We start from the raw sequence: 17,264 nt of genomic DNA, 5'->3' as shown, positions 1-17,264 counted from the left end.
CTCATCTAGATGTGAATTAACTAAATCTCATCTAAGTGACATTAGAATGGAAAAAGGAAAAATATGCACTAATCTTCATGTAGAATCAAATAACATAGGGGTTAGATGAGAATTTGTTAATTCTCATCAAGATGTGAATTAGCAAATCTGAAGAAGAAAAACACAAAAAAGTGGAATAACCTCAAGTGTTATCGATAATTGGTGGACAGCAAGTTGCATACTATATTATCTAACCCCATATTATGAACTCAAAGAGTGAAATCAATAATTATTACAGGAAATGAAATAGAACAATGGCTAGCTTTATTCATGCAGTTAAACTTTCTCATCATAGGGCTAGTGATATATTCTTCATGGCTAACTAGCATTGTTCAAAGCAAAAGAAGGGCATGCACCCGGACACAATATGAAAAGATAAACTCAAGTGCATTTATACAACAAGAACAAACAAACCCACAGCTTCAAAACTACAAGATTTGGAATATACCCAACGACTCAAGACAAGCATCTCATGTCCATTCCTCAAAACAGGGAGTGTAAGGTAGACCTTCCGGGAAATCTCCAGAAGCGCAGATAGCATGCACTTTTTTGTTATTCATATCGTATGACAATGTCTTCTCCTTTCTGTCAATAAGGAAAATCATATCACATTCTGGATGAATTGCAAACATCCGGTAGAACTCATCTTCTTTGCGACAATCCCTTCCGAACAGTTCCAAACAGTCGACAGTACACCTTAGGGTCCACTGTCCACCATCATAGTTCTCAAGAGCCCAAACAGAGAGCTGGCAATCGTCCATCCGCCAAGCATACAGGCATCCTTGGGACTGCCCAAAGGAAGGGCCAACATATATGTTTGTCATGGCAGGTGGCAATTTCATTTCCCGCCACACATTTCCCTTCGTGTTCACCGTGACTATTGAAAGAGAGTTACAGAAATAAAGGATAGTGCCATTCAGAAAGAAGCACCGTGGATTATTAACATGATCATCCAACTGGCACCGGATGGAAGTCCATCCTCTGGTTTCTGATGAGTAGATCCATGTCATCGGCAGGCCAATGCCAAATACGGGCACAAACACCACAAAGCATGAAGGAACGGCTGGATCAAAACCCAAAAGGTAATGGCCTGCGATGGCACGGAAAAGGTCACCATCTGCCTGATTGTGCAATTCTATAGGAGGAACAGGAGGCAGCAAAGCCCACTGCCGAGTAGCAGGATTGCAGACGACATAATCGAACTGATCAGCCTCGGGCCCCCATCTGAAGCGCTCAACAGCCCTGCCTTCCGGAAACGAATTCCAACCGAGTAGCTTAGGATGGGGCGCTTTCCAGCATCTGCAGAGGAGAAGGCTGGTGCTGCATTGCAGGACCTCAAAGTGTCCGAAGGTGCCGCGCAAGAAACGGAGGCCGGGGTCGACCATGGGAGGGCCTTTCTCCCGAGACAAGTAATTGTGGAAGCGCCAGCCGCGGTTGAAATGGAAGAAGCCGGAGAGCGTCTGCGGCGACCTCTTGCGGACGCCGTGGTCCGAGCAGAGGGCGAGCCATGGTCCGGACACGCACTTGAAGCGGCATAGCGACCTGTAGGGCACCCGCGACAGGATCACCATGAGGACGCCCTCCGGGATGAACACCTGGGCCTGCTCGTGCCTCCTCTTCTTATTCTAAAAAAAACGCAGAGACGATATATATCTTCCTTTTTTGAAGGAAAGAGTTAATAGTACATCTACCAGATCGATCAAGGGAAAGATGACGAGCGCGAACCTCAGACTCTACGGGGACGACGGCGAGGCCTGGCCGGCAGCGACGACGACGGCGGCGACAGAGAAGATTCAGATGGGTCCTCCTCGTCGTGGCCTCCGTCTCCGTGGGTGGTCGCCGGTCCCTTGTGCCCGTGATCTCCTCCATCTCCGCCTTCTCCTCCTCCTCCTCCTGGCGGCGGCATTGCCTCCGCCGGGTCAGCGCCCTCGTCTCGAACGTCGTCGTCGCGTCGCCTAGGGTCGGGAGGGGGAGCGGATCGTTAGCGTCTTGTTGCCTGGTGCCGTCGTCACAAAGCGCGGTCATGGGCGCTGGCCCAGTTCTGCATCTCCCCGTTGCCAAAGGCCTAACGCTTAACGAATTTTTGTTCTTATGGTTTTTTCGGTTTTTGTTTTAAAAAAGAAAAGTGTGTTGATATTTTGAAATAAGTGAACGTTTACAAAATGCGAAATCATTTTTAAAATTAGGAACAATTTCAAAATTCAGGAATGTTTTCTAAAATTGGTGAATATTTTTCATGATTGGTCTCATCAACCAAAGAAGCCAGCATATTCATTAATATTTTGTAATATTCATGATTTTTTGTGAGTTCGTTAACGATTGAAGAAAAGGGCTTAGAAGCCCTTGGCGGCAGCGAGGGCGGGGCGGGGCGCCGCCGACCGTGGGTTGCGGCAGCAAGCGGTTCAACTGGTGCTAGATCGGGTAGATGGAAGGGGAGGCCTGAGGAAGAAGAAAGCATAAGGGAACGTCCAACAAAAATCCAACGGTTCAGCTACGTCGACTCACTCCCAATCGTCTTTTAAGCCAACTTCAATATAGTCGGCCTTTTTGTTTGGTTATTACTGCTAGTATATACATATACATATACATTGGTAAATGAACAGAGGAGATTTGAAGTGTAAAATAAAGTTGTTGATTAACCGTTTTTAAAAAAACTGTTTGTCGATTTTTGAATATCCCTTTTACACAAATCATCCGCTTCTCACCCAAATTGAGCTCCTTCCTCTTCCACTTAACCTGCACGAGAACCTTGGATTCGCTCCGGTCATCATCATCAGACAAGACCACCTTGGCCTTGATCCTTCTTTCCTCGACGCTTTTGTCCGACAGTACACTCCACTGAAACATCATAAAGAAAAAACAGTTATAGTACTACATTTGTGTTCTAAGCTTCATTCAGAAATTCGGCTAGTAAAGTGCGCCGCAGAGACATTTGTAATATCATAAGCCATAAGCTTGTGCCGGATTACAATGCAATCCGACATAGAAATAGAATGCATAAGCTGGACCTAAATTACAATGCAATACGACAGAAATAGTATCCATAAGCTTGTGCCAGATTACAGCAAGCATGAGCGACATATAAAGCTGCTGTAATAGCTGCTGCACTTGTCGTGCAATTTTCATTCCAGCATAACTTATTGCCTTAAAACATCATATGCATCATACCTGTATATGAACGATATATACAGCTTCTATAATAACTTGCACCTTCAAAGAATCCAAATCCCCGGAGGTACCGGATGAAATAAGGCCAATGGTGCCCGGACAAAGAATAGCATGTTACTTACGCGAGACATGATATGCGAAGTAATTTGAAATGGAGAGGGTATATCTTGTACTGCATCTACAAGACTTTCTATCAGATCAATATAACATTTCACAAGTTTCAGCCTTTTGGACCGTGTTTTAGGTGGAGAACTGGAGCCCTAGCTACTACAGCCCATCACTTTCAGGGAGGGCCAGTCCATGCTCAGGTCTAACTCCCTACAAAATGCAACAAATATGAGCAGAGCATAAACTGCTTGATCATCTGATGCCTCTTCATGGTACAGCCCCCCGAGGCATAACCCAAGCAAGAGACACACTTCAGGATGGACACAAGCCCATGCGCAAATCACTCGGAATCGCAAGCTTCAACAGCCCATCCATGACCCACAATTCACCCCCTTGGATCCAGTCATGGCTTCAACTTCAACACCAAAAGGTAAAAATGGGAAATGGAACTGGATTCGCCTCATCAAGGGCGCAATGGGCATACAGCACAGTTTCAATGTGCCATAGACAGAAACAGAATCATTGTATTTTTAAGTTCAAGCCGTATAAGCACCACGCTTCCCAAAAGGCCAAAACTAGTGGCTCTTTCACAAATCCTATCAGGTTTTCACCACCATTTCATAAAACCACAGCAGAAACATACTTACTTGCTTTAAACAACAGAAGACATGACAGAATCCTCTCAGTGTACTCAGCTAGATTTTGCATACCAGGGGAGTCACATTCAATTATCTCCTGCCCAAGTTGGGAGGAGGGACATTTCCAGTTCTCCATCAGTTAATCAAAACAGAGTGTCACTCACAAAGAAGATTTGATTTCGACCCAGAAGTTGAGTCAATTATCTCTTAATTTGAAGTCACATTCAGTTAATCCCTTACCCTAGTTGGAAAGAGGGGCATTTCATCAGTCCAGCAAGACAGAGCGTCACTCACAAGAAGATTTGATTTTGACACAGAAGTTTTGATTTTGACATAGAAGTTGAGTGTTAGGATGCTTACAACTCCATTAAGTCTACACATTGAATTTCTTTTGTCGATCACCCAATGCAATGGACAAATACGATCGTGAACATGAAATACCTGACATGTTTACACCGCAAAACATCGGCGAAACTTGACATGTTACTTAAACATTAACCCATTGAAGCCAAACATTCAGCACTGTATATCAGAGGCCTTCACCAGCCATCACAACTAAGTACTCAAACTTTTGAACTGGAATAAGCAATTCTTGCAAACCTGCTATGCAAATGACGAGCAAATGCCTGGCAACAAGAACGAAATCTCACTGCCGCGGCCTCCTGCGGAGCACAAACACATCGGATTCTTCGAAGGCGTACTCCGGGTCGAGGTGCTCCCGCGGCACCTTCTCGATCACCGGGAAGGCGGCGGGCACGGCGTCCCAGAAGGCCTGGTGCGCCTCGGGGGACCGGATCTGGTACCCGAGGAGCACGACGCCGCGGTCGGCGTCGGCGAGCGCGTCCATGGCGGCGACGAGGTGGGGCACGGACTCCTGCACGTAGACGACGTCGGCGGCGACGACGAGGTCGTAGCGGCGCGGGGCGGCGAGCTGGGCGAGGTGCGCGGGGCAGTTCCAGTGGAGCTGGGCGAGGCGGGGCGCGCGCGGGAGGTGGCGGCGGTTGCGGCGGAGGTTCCGGCGGAGGGCCGGGAAGACGGCGGCGGTGTCGGTGAGCACGAGGTCGGCGAGGCCGAGGCGGGAGAGCCCCATGCCGGCGGGCCCGCAGCCGGCGCCGAGCTCGATGGCGCGGGCGCCCGCGAAGCGGAGCGCGTCGGCGAAGGGCAGCGCCTCGTCGCCGAGGCAGCGCTCGGCAAACTTGACGAGGACGAGGGAGGAGTTCCAGACCGAGGTGCCCACCTCGAAGGAGTCGTTGTCCTGCTCGAAGCTCAGCACCGCGCCGCCCACCGGCAGCTCCACCACCGGAGACGCCGTGAACCGCATCGCCGCCGCCGCCGCCGCCGCCCGTCAAGCCAGCCACGGAAGGGTTTTGCCTGGGCTCTCTGCTCTGCGGAACTGTCCTGAGGCCGTAGAAGCTTAAGGCCCTCGTGAAAGCGTATAATCATAAAATGGCCCTGCGAATTTACATAGAAACCCTCGGCGAGCGCACATTTGTTCTGATGAAGAGTGTCAGGGGTTGAACTGCAAATATCGATCCCTCCCCTCTGCTCCGCTGCTCCCCCGATGGATCCCAAGGCGGCGGCGAGGTCGAAGCGCTCGCACACGGTGCACGGCCGCCGGACCCACCAGACCCCCGCGGCGGCCGCGGCGCACAAGCAGAAGCGCGCCGCCGCCGCCGGCGGCGGAGGCGGCGGCGGCGGCGGCTCCTCCTCCGCCGCCCCTCGCAGCCGCAACCTCCCCTCCAACTGGGACCGCTACGAGGACGAACCCGAGGCCGACGACGCCGCGGAATGGGCCGGCGAGGTGGCGCCGCGGAGCAAGGGCGCCGACTTCGCCTTCCTGCTCGAGCAGGCCCGGGCCCAGCCCCTCGAGGAGCGGGGCCTCGGCGCGGCCGGCCGCCTCGCCTCCCAGGACTCGGCATTTGGTGAGCTCTCGTTGCCAGCTTCGGCTGCCGCTTCTATTCTCAGCATGTTTCACCACTCTCTGTTCATTGAGCAAGCTTATTCAGTTCGTCGCTTCAACCACTTAGGTCATCATTGCGATCCTTAATCTAAATATCACTAGATTTGTACTGTGAATACTTGATAAAGTAACGAATGCTTTGTTGACTCGTTCCTAATCATGTTAACGGCAGCGCCGATTTACAATCGAGTATACCAGACATCATAAGATATCTTTCGCATTTCAGTAGTAATTACTGTGCTCTTATTAGGACTGGAATTGAACAGATAACCTGTAGATTGATTAGGTGCAGTGTTGAAAATTCCAACAATAACGAGTTATTGGAGCATACCAATCACTCACCCACTGTTTCATATTTTTTTCTGCAAATTGAGTGTGGACTATGTTATTTGCCACCCTCTGTTCATTGAGCAAGTTTATTCAGCCTATCGCTTCAACCATGCTTAGGTGATCCTTGCTTCGAATATGACTAAATTCCTGCTGTGAACGCTCATGTAAGATGTTTTCTTCCTAAAAGACTTAGAATCGAGTCTATCAAACATCATAAGGCCTCCTTTGCATTTCATCATTAGTTACTGTGTTCTTATTAGGACTGGAATTGAGCATATATCCCTTGATTGACTTGGAGCGATATTAAAAATTCCCCACCACAATGAGTTAGCAAATAATTTTGGCAAAATTGATATGTGGATTCTGCTTTTCTGTGCTGAACATAGCACCACGTGCTGATTAGGATGTGGCCCATTGTTTATGTGACTGCTTTGATTCTAGCGGTGCTAAGATTTTAATTTATGTTTCCTTCTCTAGATTTTATGCAGGCTTCTACATCTATGCTTGAGGCTAAAGCGGAAGGGATCATGTCCTGGTTTGAAGACGATAATTTCGTATTAGAGGATGATTTAGCACCAGATTTTGAGGTACATATCTGCTACTGTGCTATATCATGTTTGTGAAATGTATTGTTTGATGCAATTTATAACTTGCTTTGGTGCTTGTTTGGGTAGGTGATGTTTAGGTCCAATCCCTACCTTTTTTTCTACACAAGCGTTGGGTTTGATGTTGTCTTAAGAGTAGGTATAGATAATTTTCTGGGAGCAAATATTTAGTTTAAAAATGCATGGGATTCTGGCAGGAGTTGCCCTTGGTCCCTTCCTTGTCTGAGCATCTGTCGAAGTTTATGGAAGGAAAATGTGTTTGGATCAAATAGACAATATCAGCGTATTAGATTATTGAATAGAAAAGAATATGAAGTAATGTAGAGGTTTATTTGGATTGGTGGACTCTTGTGGTTTTTTACTTACGAAACTATTGCACCTTTTTGTTCAGAATTTGGTGGCTTCTTCAGGACCATCAGTTTTTCACATATTCATATGGGAGTATATTTTCTTCTAATTTCAGGTGCCTTTTCTCTCCATGGATCTCCATGCATTGGCCACCAAACTCTCAAAGATTAAGCTCTCCCAGAGACTTTTTATGGAAGAAAATCTACTACCCGAGGATATGGTACTACATTCTGTTCTATTGCTACCGTGTTCAGCTTCGCAGATGTTATAAATATTGAATGTATTGAATCATGGAAGAGTACTAAGATGCCTTCTTTAAGTAAAAACAGTACTGCAATTTCTATTTCCAGTTGCTAACTTTGTTTCATGTTGGTACTTTCCTTTCAGTTGGTAGTTTCCAGTTTTATAATAACCTCTGAGGTTAATTTTGACAAATGGCAATGAAGTAAATTAATTGTGGTAGATTTTGGCATTAGGTGCAGTAAGTTTGCTGATAGATAAGAGTAGTTTAGGAGAACATGTAATATTATGAGGTGTAAACGAATTGATGATCTGTTAGATTTTGGAGAGGCCCTTCTTATATTAAATGAAAATGGACGACAAAGTCTAATCCAATCTGTATACGAAGAAACCTTCAATCAAAATTCATATTTCCTGACAAATACTACCATAAACAATTTGGTATTCAAACCTTATCAATTGCTGCATTCTAAATATTTACGTGCACTTTCGTAAATCATGACTAGTACTCCCTCCGTTCCTAAATATAAGTCTTTTTAGAGATTTCAATATGGACTGCATAGGAAGCAAAATGAGTGAATCTAAACTGTAAACTATGTCTATATACATCCTTATGTAGTCCATGTTGAAATCTCTAAAAAGACTTATATTTAGGAACGGAGGGAGTAGTTGCCACCTCCTAGCTAGCCCGTCTGCCTCGTTATGCTGCCATTTTCTCCGCTGATCTCCCAATTTTCTGCAACAAGGATAGGGTACTTTAGCATCTGACCTTTTGGCTATTCTGGCCACCGCTTTCTGCTGCATTCACCATCACGGCAATTTCCTGCACTACATACTCTGTTGTTAACTGAAGCAATAAAATTTGTATAAGCTTCCGTGTTATTTCTGATGATGTTATTTTCATTGGAGGAACACGTTTGTTCCCTTCATTGGAGCAGTACCCATCCATAATGATTATATAGGGTAATGTAGTAGACATTTTATCCCTATTTCACTGTTTGACCGATTAAACCCTCCACCCTTAATTTGTCTTCTGCATGGTTCATACAATATTAAAATAGACAAAGATAAAGCTGCTGTTGACCTGTTGGAGTGTTGTGGTTCATCTGAGCCATCAATATTGATGCATGTGTCTATAAGGTCCTAATTCCAGGAGCCAGGAGCCCAGGAGTTGTATGCATGTGCCTATTTTATAAACATTATCTTTTATGCTAAACATGCATGTATGCTTAAGCCTCTTTCAAATCCGTTCAGCTTGACTTGATATCCCTCTGTTCATCTGATTTCTCCTAGGCTGATTCATCTTGTTATTCCCTAGGCTGTTGCTTCTGAAGACGAAGATGATGAAATACTGATTCAATTGGGCACAACATTGGAGTCTGATGCTAAAGGCAGTTTGGTTCAACATAACTTCAGGGACATAAAGCCTGGGAAAGATGCTGTTAGTCCTGACCATGCTAGCAACATTCATTCTGATGACCCAATGAAAACACATCATCAGTCGGAATGTTTTGCAGAAGAAGAAGCTACAACATCATTCAAAGTTATTCCTCGACCTGTGCATTCAGACACTGAAGCCTACACAGGAATCACAGGCACTGTTCCAAATGCAGGCCACGGAGAACAGTCGAAGCTTGGGATGGTGGCTCCAGAGGAAGAGCTCGATATGCTTCTTAATTCACTCGATGGAACTCACCTTTCCAGCTCCAGCTTAGACGAGTCGTTTGGAAATAGTTCTACTTTGGAAGGTATGAAGATCAAGGAGTCAAATGAGAAGGTCACGTCTAGCAGCACCACGTCCAAATCGCCGGCACTTTCTCCTGTTGACGATGATCTAGATGCCTTGCTTTCAGAGACATCCTTATCTGTCCAGAATGATGGTTCTGCTGCATCAAGTTTATCTTCTCGCCCAACTTTTGACTCCAAAAGCAACATTGACGACTTCAGATATGCCAAGCAGATTGATGTAACATCTATCGATGATTCGGTGGATGATTTGCTTGCCGACACCCCTTTCTGCCTGAGTGATCAGAAACAAGCTACGCCTGCACAGGGGGAACAGAACATCTCGAATGCCAACGCGCCTCCACCTTCTGGTTCCTCGAATGTATCAGCTGACTTTGATTCGTGGTTTGACTCACTGTAGAAGTAGAAGAAACACTTTCGATGTCGAAGAGGTGCCAGTTGGCTTTAGGGGCCTACTGTGCTTTTGCTCAGCTCATGAGACTAATTAGCAAACCTTTTTGGAAAGCTGTCTGCTGAAGCTCCCGTGTACCCGTTGGTGTGGAGGTCCATGGAAATGCGGGAATGGATATCCACGCGCTTCACTCGCCGGCTTGTGTCAGTTCGGTGCTAGGCCTGTGCTATGCTGCACTGTTGTCATACTGATAAGGAGTCCAGAACAAGGCTGACTGCTGTTAAACCTATAGCTGTCGATCTGTACCTTCGTGACCTGTACTTGGTCACATCTTTGTAGTACGTTACATCCTTACTTTGTTGATTTTCCTAGGGAAACAGAGCAATGCAAACAGTTCAGTCTTACTTTGTATGATCTGCAATCTGCTAAGGATCAACATATTCACCACCTCAAGGACCAACATGGGCACTGCAATTGCGCTGATTCGTAGACTGCAAGGTGAGAGATGTTCGCGGCGAAGGCACGGCATCCGAACCCCCTTCGCCTCCCACTCCATGGAGAAACCGCTGTGGTCCAAGCAAAGCCTTTTCTTCCTCATGGTGGTATCTTCTGCTTGATCTGGAAAGAGAGGTGCGCTCGTCCGTGCAAAGGTTCCATTCGTTTGATTGGCATCACATGCCGTGTCTGCCCAGTTGTTTTGCCTTCCTTCATCATCACTCATTTTGTTTTCTCATCCTTGTCCAGGTACACGCTGAAGCCTATCATCTATCTTGACACCCTGCCCATGTCCAAATCCAGATATTATTACGATTTGTACACACACACACGCACACAATTTGGCCCTTGCGTCGCCCCAAGGGCTATCCAGGAGCCAGGGTGCACACATGCCGGTTGCTCGTGAGAGCAGCACTCTTCGCCCATCATCCATCCCATGGCTTCATCTTCTCCGTGTCTGGATAAGACCCGCTTGAACTCACTCCGCATTGCAGGTCAGTTCACCACGTACACAATGGAAATCGCAGCCGATAAATACCGATGAAAAAAATAGCTTGCTGTAGCAAAATAGCGCTAGCCTTAAAATATGCTATTAGCATATGCTATGTCGTGCTATATCGCGTTATAACATGCTATTAGCGAGGCATTGTACATTGATTTATTTAGTGAGACAATTCTCAGGACGCCATAGCACGCTATTTTTTCCAGTGATAAATACACAGGCATGTTTTCTTTTTCATGGGTATTTTTTGAAGCCCCAAACCATAGAACGATAGTACATATGTACATGCAAAATGAAACATAAAAGAGAGCAACAAAATCTATCCGGTGCCTGCTTCTTCTTTATTTTCATTTTATTCTCTGCGCTTTTACATATATGAAAATCGCGACCGATAAACCGGCATATCCATGTGGTATTTTTGCACTAATATGAAGTGCTTTCTCTTGTAAAGAAAAGAAAAAGGTTCCCTGGCATCAAAACAGGTAGTGGTACACAACAACAATGCATCACCACGACGAGGACGTCGACGATGATGATGATGATGATATTGATGCCTGATCCTCCTATCTAGCTAGCTTTTGTTCCACTCCAGCCAGCCTTATAGAGGGAGGGTCCATGCTCGTTTCCGGCATCAAGCAAGTTGTGATAGGCCAGCACAAGTCCATCCTGTCGGTTTGGCACAAGGGGGAGATAGAATAGGTTCATTCCCCTGGACTTGATGATGCCGGAGAGCCTAACTAATCATAGTTAGCATCCAAAGCAGCCTGATTGTAGATTATAAACAACAAAAGATGCATATTTTTTTGCTTAACAAAGACCAAGTCCAAAATCCTCCTCCCACTAGGCCGGGCTGGAAACCATTTGCTGGTGATCCATGACGTACGTCCATGAGCACATGCGCAGGGGCGTGACATCAACTGGCGCCAGGAGCCGTTCGTCTTGGCAGGCCATTACCGGTAGTACGTACTCCTGGTAATAGTGTAATTAATTAAGTGCTATCTCCTCTAATTGTTAAGTGGTACTGTCATCCAACCACCGGGTAGCTAGTTGTCAAACACGTTGATGTCAGGGTGCGATCCTCCGGATCTCCACCCCACGTCGTCCTGCCGTGGCCTTCGTCGCGCCACGTAGGCGGGCGCGACAACGTTGCTGTCGGTGTCGTCGTCGTCGTCGTCGCGCGGTTGCTTCTACACGTTTTTAATACTCCCTGGCTAGAGTTTTAGACGCCCCGAGTGACATCAGTCGATTAATCTGTGACCACATCTCCTGCAGATTGTGCTAGCCCAGGAACAGGGTTTTGGATTCCAAGAGTCGTCGTGTCAATATTATTTCATCTTCTTATCAAGATTACCATGCGTCTAGTAAAGTTCAAGCCGTGAAAGGAGCTCGAAAAAATCCATGACAGTTCACATGAATTTCACCAGAAACAATTCGGTTCAATTACGATAGGAATCACGTAAAAGTTGAAGACTCGGAAAAAGAGAGATCTACCTAACGCTCAGAACCAACTGGCCTGATGTTGAAGCCATGCAAGCGTGTACTATTTTTCAGGCTTTCAGCGTCATCAGAATGCTTTCCGACGATTCATTGGCCATAGACTCGCTCGGCACAAGTGACGCAAATCTTCTGGAAATTCTTGACCGTTTCAGTTTGATATTTTTCACCGTCCCTTTCTTCTTCTCTCAACTCAATTCACCCACCATCCGTTGGCTCACGCCCTCGTGCTTCTCGGGTCGCTGAGCTCATCTGGATCCGGGCGATTTGCGCGTGAGCGCGACGTGCCGGCTTCACCAGCTCATGCGCATGCGGTAACCCCTTTTTACCTCGAGGGAACACTCCTGAGAAGCTGATCGAGAGAGGGTATACCATCATCATCATGTCGTTTTCCCGTTAGAAGAAAAGGCAGAATTCCCATGATCGGAGTCGGAGGAGCGTGATGCATGCCACGCCAGCGACGCATGAGCTCTACTGCGGTGGTTGCCCAACGGCCGGAGATGGTCAAAGGCCAATTTCATATTCGCACTAGCTTCCTGGTACGTACGCAATCTCCGTCTTAGTGCTGAGACACTGCCTTTGATCAGTGTTTCACTGTTGAAGCTAATACTAGATCGATCAGCGCCTACCTCGGATTGGCACGGTGGTGCTGGGGAATTTCCATGTTACAATTTCAACGGGAAACTAGCTTCAATTTTACTGTGTGGAATTTCAGGAGGGCTGGGTCCGTGGGAGTGCACGCGGAGACGGAAGACGCGGCTCAACGCGCGGGAGCAAATGGACGTCCGTTTTCGATCGCTTTCAACCTATTTTCGGTCAAAATTTCGGCCGTGCTTGCGGCGAAACTGACAGCGCCCGGATGGACGGGACGCGCGCCCTTGTCCTCCCCTGCCCGCCTGTCGGGGACACATCCACCCACTTTTCCTCCATTTCGCCCCAAACCCTCCCGCGCCCTCTCCCCTCCCTCCTCCATGGCCGGCGGCCCGGTCGCGGCCGCACGCCCCGCGGAGAAGAAGAAGGCTACCAAGAAGCCACGGTTGGAGCTCACCCTGGCGGAGCTTCCCAAGCTTGACGCCGAATCAGCCAAGAGGAGGAACCGGCGGACAAAGGTGGCGGAGAAGAAGGCCACTACCGACTACGCCGCCGAGGTGGCCGCGCCGCGTGCTGCGCAACACCAGGCCGACTTCGACGACAAGGAGTCCATCGCCGCCAAGGCACACACCCTCCTCACGTTAGGGTTGTGCCGACCCTCGTCGACTATTCTCTCGGTCGCTGACATGGCCGCAGCTAGCACAGGCTCGTCGAGCGTTCGTCCGCGCAGTATCACCTTGTTGCCAGCGTAAAAAACTTGTTCATTTTAAAGGCTGGCTCATGTGCCGGCAGCCGGCTTTGTTGCTGACGCCAAAAACTTGTTCATCTTGAAGGTTGGCTCGTGTGCCAAGCGCTGGCTTTGTTGTCGACGTCAAAAACATGTTCATTTTGAAGGATTGCTAGTGTGCCAGCTGCTGATTTTGTTTGCCGGCATGAAACTGAAGGAAGGCCATTCTGTAGGCTGCTGGCTTTGTTGCCGGCCGGCATGAACTGGCGTGAACCGCGGACGCTGGCATGTACCATGGCCGATGCCATTTAGCTACATCTTTTGTTGTTTTCAAATATTTGCATGCACGACGGATCAGATGCGGCCGCGCGTTCGACGCACACCCGGTTCATCCATAAATCCGCCGACCACCGTCCCATTGCCACCTCAAACTGATAAAATTCGGACAAAACTCGTTCTTTCGGGGTTGTGCGTTGGAGTTGCCATCACAACTTGGCCACTTGGGCTCAAGTTCTCATGACGAACTCGGATTTTTGGTTCCTACGCACGTAGTACGACTTGTGTACTTTGCTCCAAATAGACGTCGTCGAATTTTCTTCTCCGTTGGGGACAAACGGGTCCTATCCAAAGTTGGTTGGGCAGTGCCATTCCGGCCAGCCTGACGTAGGGCACCTGCACGTACGTGCTGCGCATGATTTTGTCGATCTGGTCGCACCCAACAGCAAGCAAAAACAAAATAAAATAATAATAAGACACAAGGATGCACGCATGCACCCATGTCATTTTGTTCGGTTTTTACGTACCTTGCCCTCGACAAGTCATGGGGCTCTCGTTGTTTCCCCACCGGCACCTACCCACAGTAGCGATCTATGTATATGCTTATTCTTACATAGTACGTGCCGTTGAGTCGTAGCTTGTCATTTTTTGCAAGGTAGGTTTCTACTTCACATACCTAGGGGCCGACATGCGGACGTGTGATTCAAGATCTTGCTTCTTGCCGCAAGTTACACCATCGTCGTCTTCTAAGAGCAATTTTAGCAGAATCACAGTGATCCATGCCATAATAATCGTCTGATTTGGCGATATTTGTCGAAAAGGGCGGTCTAGGTTTTTTTAGGGCAAAGAGTGGTCTAGTAGAGTCCTCATCCCATGTGCTATCTGCATAATGAGGCCGCTCCAAATTAAGCCTGCGGGTCTTCATTGTGGGGGGATATTTTAGAGCGCACTCCATCCCAAAAATAGTTTGATGCGAGCGGCATTTTCGCCTGTTGCTACTCTTCCCGCACACGCCAACACCTCCCCTTCTATGCCGTAGCGCCGTCCACTTCCGTCCATCCTAGTCCATGACGACGATGCCATAATGCATAATGCATAATGCAAATATTTAGTTTGAGTTTGTGCATCCCTACGAGTATCTATATTGAGTTTGTGCATCACGCCGACAACCTCAATAATGCATATAGAGCGTGCTCTATATGGATATGGAAGCCTGCGCCAGCTATGCAGAAACTCAAAGTCACCATATTTAGCTGCCTCCACGCGTGGGACCCATTTATTAATGGGACATCCGTTTTCCCTTACTTTCATATCATCCCATGTGAGACGGACGACCACGTACGTAAAGTTTCCTTCCTGCCACACACAGCTATCATATGGAGTGTGCTCAAAGGCAGCCCAGTGACTCCAAATATGGAGTTTTAGAGACCAGATATGGAGTGTGCTCCACAAATTACAATGACATGGCATGATATGGCGACTCTGCTAAAGTGCGTTTTTTAGCCGGAATCACCACATTCATGGTTTTCATGGCGATTTGCCCATCAGGGGGACTTTGCTGGAGTTTCTCTAAACTCCCTAGGGAGCTCTCTACATTGACAAAAGGGAGCTCTTATCGTCTTGGTTGTGGATTTGATGTGGGACCCGACACATCATCGACCTAACATTCATTTTGACAGTAAGAATACACCTTGGTTATTTGTGTTGTTCATTCGAGGTCTTTTGGTCGTGTGTTGTGTGTGTTGTTGCATCGTTGTAGAAGGAGAAAAGGCTGGCACATGTGGGGTAGAGGGTATGTTGGCTCAAACCAACACACAAAAGGCACCATGAGCAAATGAAAAATCATAGCAATTGAGCTCTTCGGGGAGAGTGGATTTTTTGCAGGGTGAAAGTGAATTAATCAACCTTCGTAGGAAATGTATCATGATTAGTTTGTTTATACTAATAACTTGGTGGTTAGCTTCCTGCAGGCGCCACGTGGGTGAGGTTAGCTCGTGATGATAAATCACACGTCACATGTCATTGTTGCACCGATAAGATTCATCATGACATCGACTAAATTGCAGCTAGCACCAGCTTAGTTTGAGTGTCGTGGTGGTGAACCGTACGTATGATGTCCGAAAACGTCTTACATTTTGAGGAGTACTACTACAGAAGAAGAGAGGGGGGAAGTCAGCTGCAACAAACAAACCACCTGCCATGCATTACAATTTACAAATATCCAACACAGTGCCATTTCATGATAACATCATAAGCCCGCTGAAAGAAACCTTCAAAGATAACATGAATTGGCATCTAGAAAACTGATGTGCAAGATGAAAGGAACATGATTTATACAGTGCTAAATAGTACACCCCTCTTCACTCATCCATGTATTTACAAGCGTGTGGTCGAAAATAAGCACGAGATGGCACAATAGTTCCTAATTTTTCCTCTCCTAACCAAAAGAATTTAAGCCTAACTATAGCTAGCTAGTACATACTAGAACTCCATTATTGATCCCAATCAAGAGAGACTGAAGATCGAGCAACAGAAACTCACATGATCTCAAGAGTCAATCAAAAGGAGAAAAGATTAACTCCTAATCAAACGGTTGTGCGTACGTCCGTAGTCTACCCCGTCCCGTATGCGTCTTTGGTTTTGCTCGGAGCAGGCTCAGAGCCAGAGCGCGCCGGCGTCCTTGAGTATGGGCACGAGCTCGCCGGAGATGTGCACGGCCATGAGCCGGTCGAGCCCGCCGAGGAGCCTCCCGCCGACGAACACCGCCGGCAGCGCGACGACGGCCTCGTCCCCGGTCACCGCCGCGGCGAGCTCGGCCTCGTCGGCGACCTCGTGCACGGCGGGGTTCACCCCGAGCCCCTGCAGCAGCCGCTTCACCACGTGGCTGAGGCAGCACCCGCGCCTCCCCACCACCAGCACCGGGCTCTCCGCCACCGCCCGCCTCACCGCCTCCCCGCCGTCGCCCCTCGCCGCCGCGTCGGCGAGCCCGCCCTCCTGGCCGGCCGCGCCGTCGGCCTCGGCCTGCTCGGACCGCCGCGGCCACGCCGGCAGCCGGCCCGCGCTGTAGGGGATCGCCTGGTACATCTCGACCAACCGGCCGGGGGTCGTACGTACGTGATCGAGCTCTTCTTCTTCCTCCTCCGCTGCCTTTTGCGCTGGGTGCCTTGCGCAGCTTGCTTGCGTCCGTGGTGTGATGGGCAATGGCCGTTGGGAGGCCGGATATATAAAGCGCGATGAGCTCACGGCGGGAAGCGGCGTACGTCACCCGCCCGTCACCAGCGCGGTGGCGAGCGTTTCTCTCCGCGGCGGGGCCCACGCGGAGAGAGGACGACGGCGACCGCGGCTTTCTCGCGCCGGTCGCGGCGCGGCCGTGTGCGTGCGCATGCAAAGTAGTAGTGCGACGCGGGAGGGCGGCGTGACGTGGCGGCGCGTCAGCCGCGGTTGCGGGGGCGACCGCGCGGTGGTTCGGCGGGCCCGGCTCGTGACGGGGGCGACGTGGCCGGTGACGATTGCTCGGGTGGCTGGATCTCTCCTGCTGACTGGCGGGTGGGACCGTGGGCGGCTGCCGTGCCGCACGAGGACGCCGTGGAGGAACTGGGATCAGGT

The 17,264-nt window shown here is 48.6% G+C and overlaps 4 protein-coding genes across 4 annotated transcripts; 1 reads left to right on the top strand and 3 right to left on the bottom strand.

The window, feature by feature from the left end:
* Nucleotides 1–310: 310 nt before the first annotated feature.
* Nucleotides 311–1,927, bottom strand: LOC119312039. Its single transcript, XM_037587768.1, has 2 exons — nt 1,765–1,927; nt 311–1,664 (listed from the first exon to the last, which is right to left on the bottom strand). Exons 1-2 carry the CDS (start codon nt 1,906–1,908, stop codon nt 510–512), a joined length of 1,299 nt encoding a protein of 432 aa, XP_037443665.1. The 5' UTR covers nt 1,909–1,927; the 3' UTR covers nt 311–509.
* Nucleotides 1,928–2,648: 721 nt separating this feature from the next.
* Nucleotides 2,649–5,345, bottom strand: LOC119349542 (protein N-lysine methyltransferase METTL21A-like). The gene is made up of 2 exons (XM_037617581.1): nt 4,554–5,345; nt 2,649–2,877 (listed from the first exon to the last, which is right to left on the bottom strand). Exon 1 carries the CDS (start codon nt 5,272–5,274, stop codon nt 4,600–4,602), a length of 675 nt encoding a protein of 224 aa, XP_037473478.1. The 5' UTR covers nt 5,275–5,345; the 3' UTR covers nt 2,649–2,877; nt 4,554–4,599.
* Nucleotides 5,346–5,496: 151 nt separating this feature from the next.
* LOC119349541 lies at nt 5,497–9,977 on the top strand. Its single transcript, XM_037617580.1, has 4 exons — nt 5,497–5,875; nt 6,721–6,830; nt 7,312–7,416; nt 8,755–9,977. The coding sequence occupies exons 1-4, from the start codon at nt 5,515–5,517 to the stop codon at nt 9,580–9,582; spliced, it is 1,404 nt and encodes a 467-aa protein (XP_037473477.1). The 5' UTR covers nt 5,497–5,514; the 3' UTR covers nt 9,583–9,977.
* A 5,977-nt stretch (nt 9,978–15,954) lies between these two features.
* LOC119349540 (monothiol glutaredoxin-S9-like) lies at nt 15,955–16,948 on the bottom strand. Its single transcript, XM_037617579.1, has one exon. It carries the CDS (start codon nt 16,740–16,742, stop codon nt 16,314–16,316), a length of 429 nt encoding a protein of 142 aa, XP_037473476.1. The 5' UTR covers nt 16,743–16,948; the 3' UTR covers nt 15,955–16,313.
* Nucleotides 16,949–17,264: the final 316 nt, after the last annotated feature.

This window comes from Triticum dicoccoides, chromosome 1B (assembly GCF_002162155.2).
Source record: "Triticum dicoccoides isolate Atlit2015 ecotype Zavitan chromosome 1B, WEW_v2.0, whole genome shotgun sequence".
In the NCBI taxonomy this organism is placed as follows: domain Eukaryota; kingdom Viridiplantae; phylum Streptophyta; class Magnoliopsida; order Poales; family Poaceae; genus Triticum; species Triticum dicoccoides.
The sequence above is the reverse complement of the archived record's forward strand: the minus strand, read 5'-3'. Positions and strand labels throughout refer to the sequence as shown.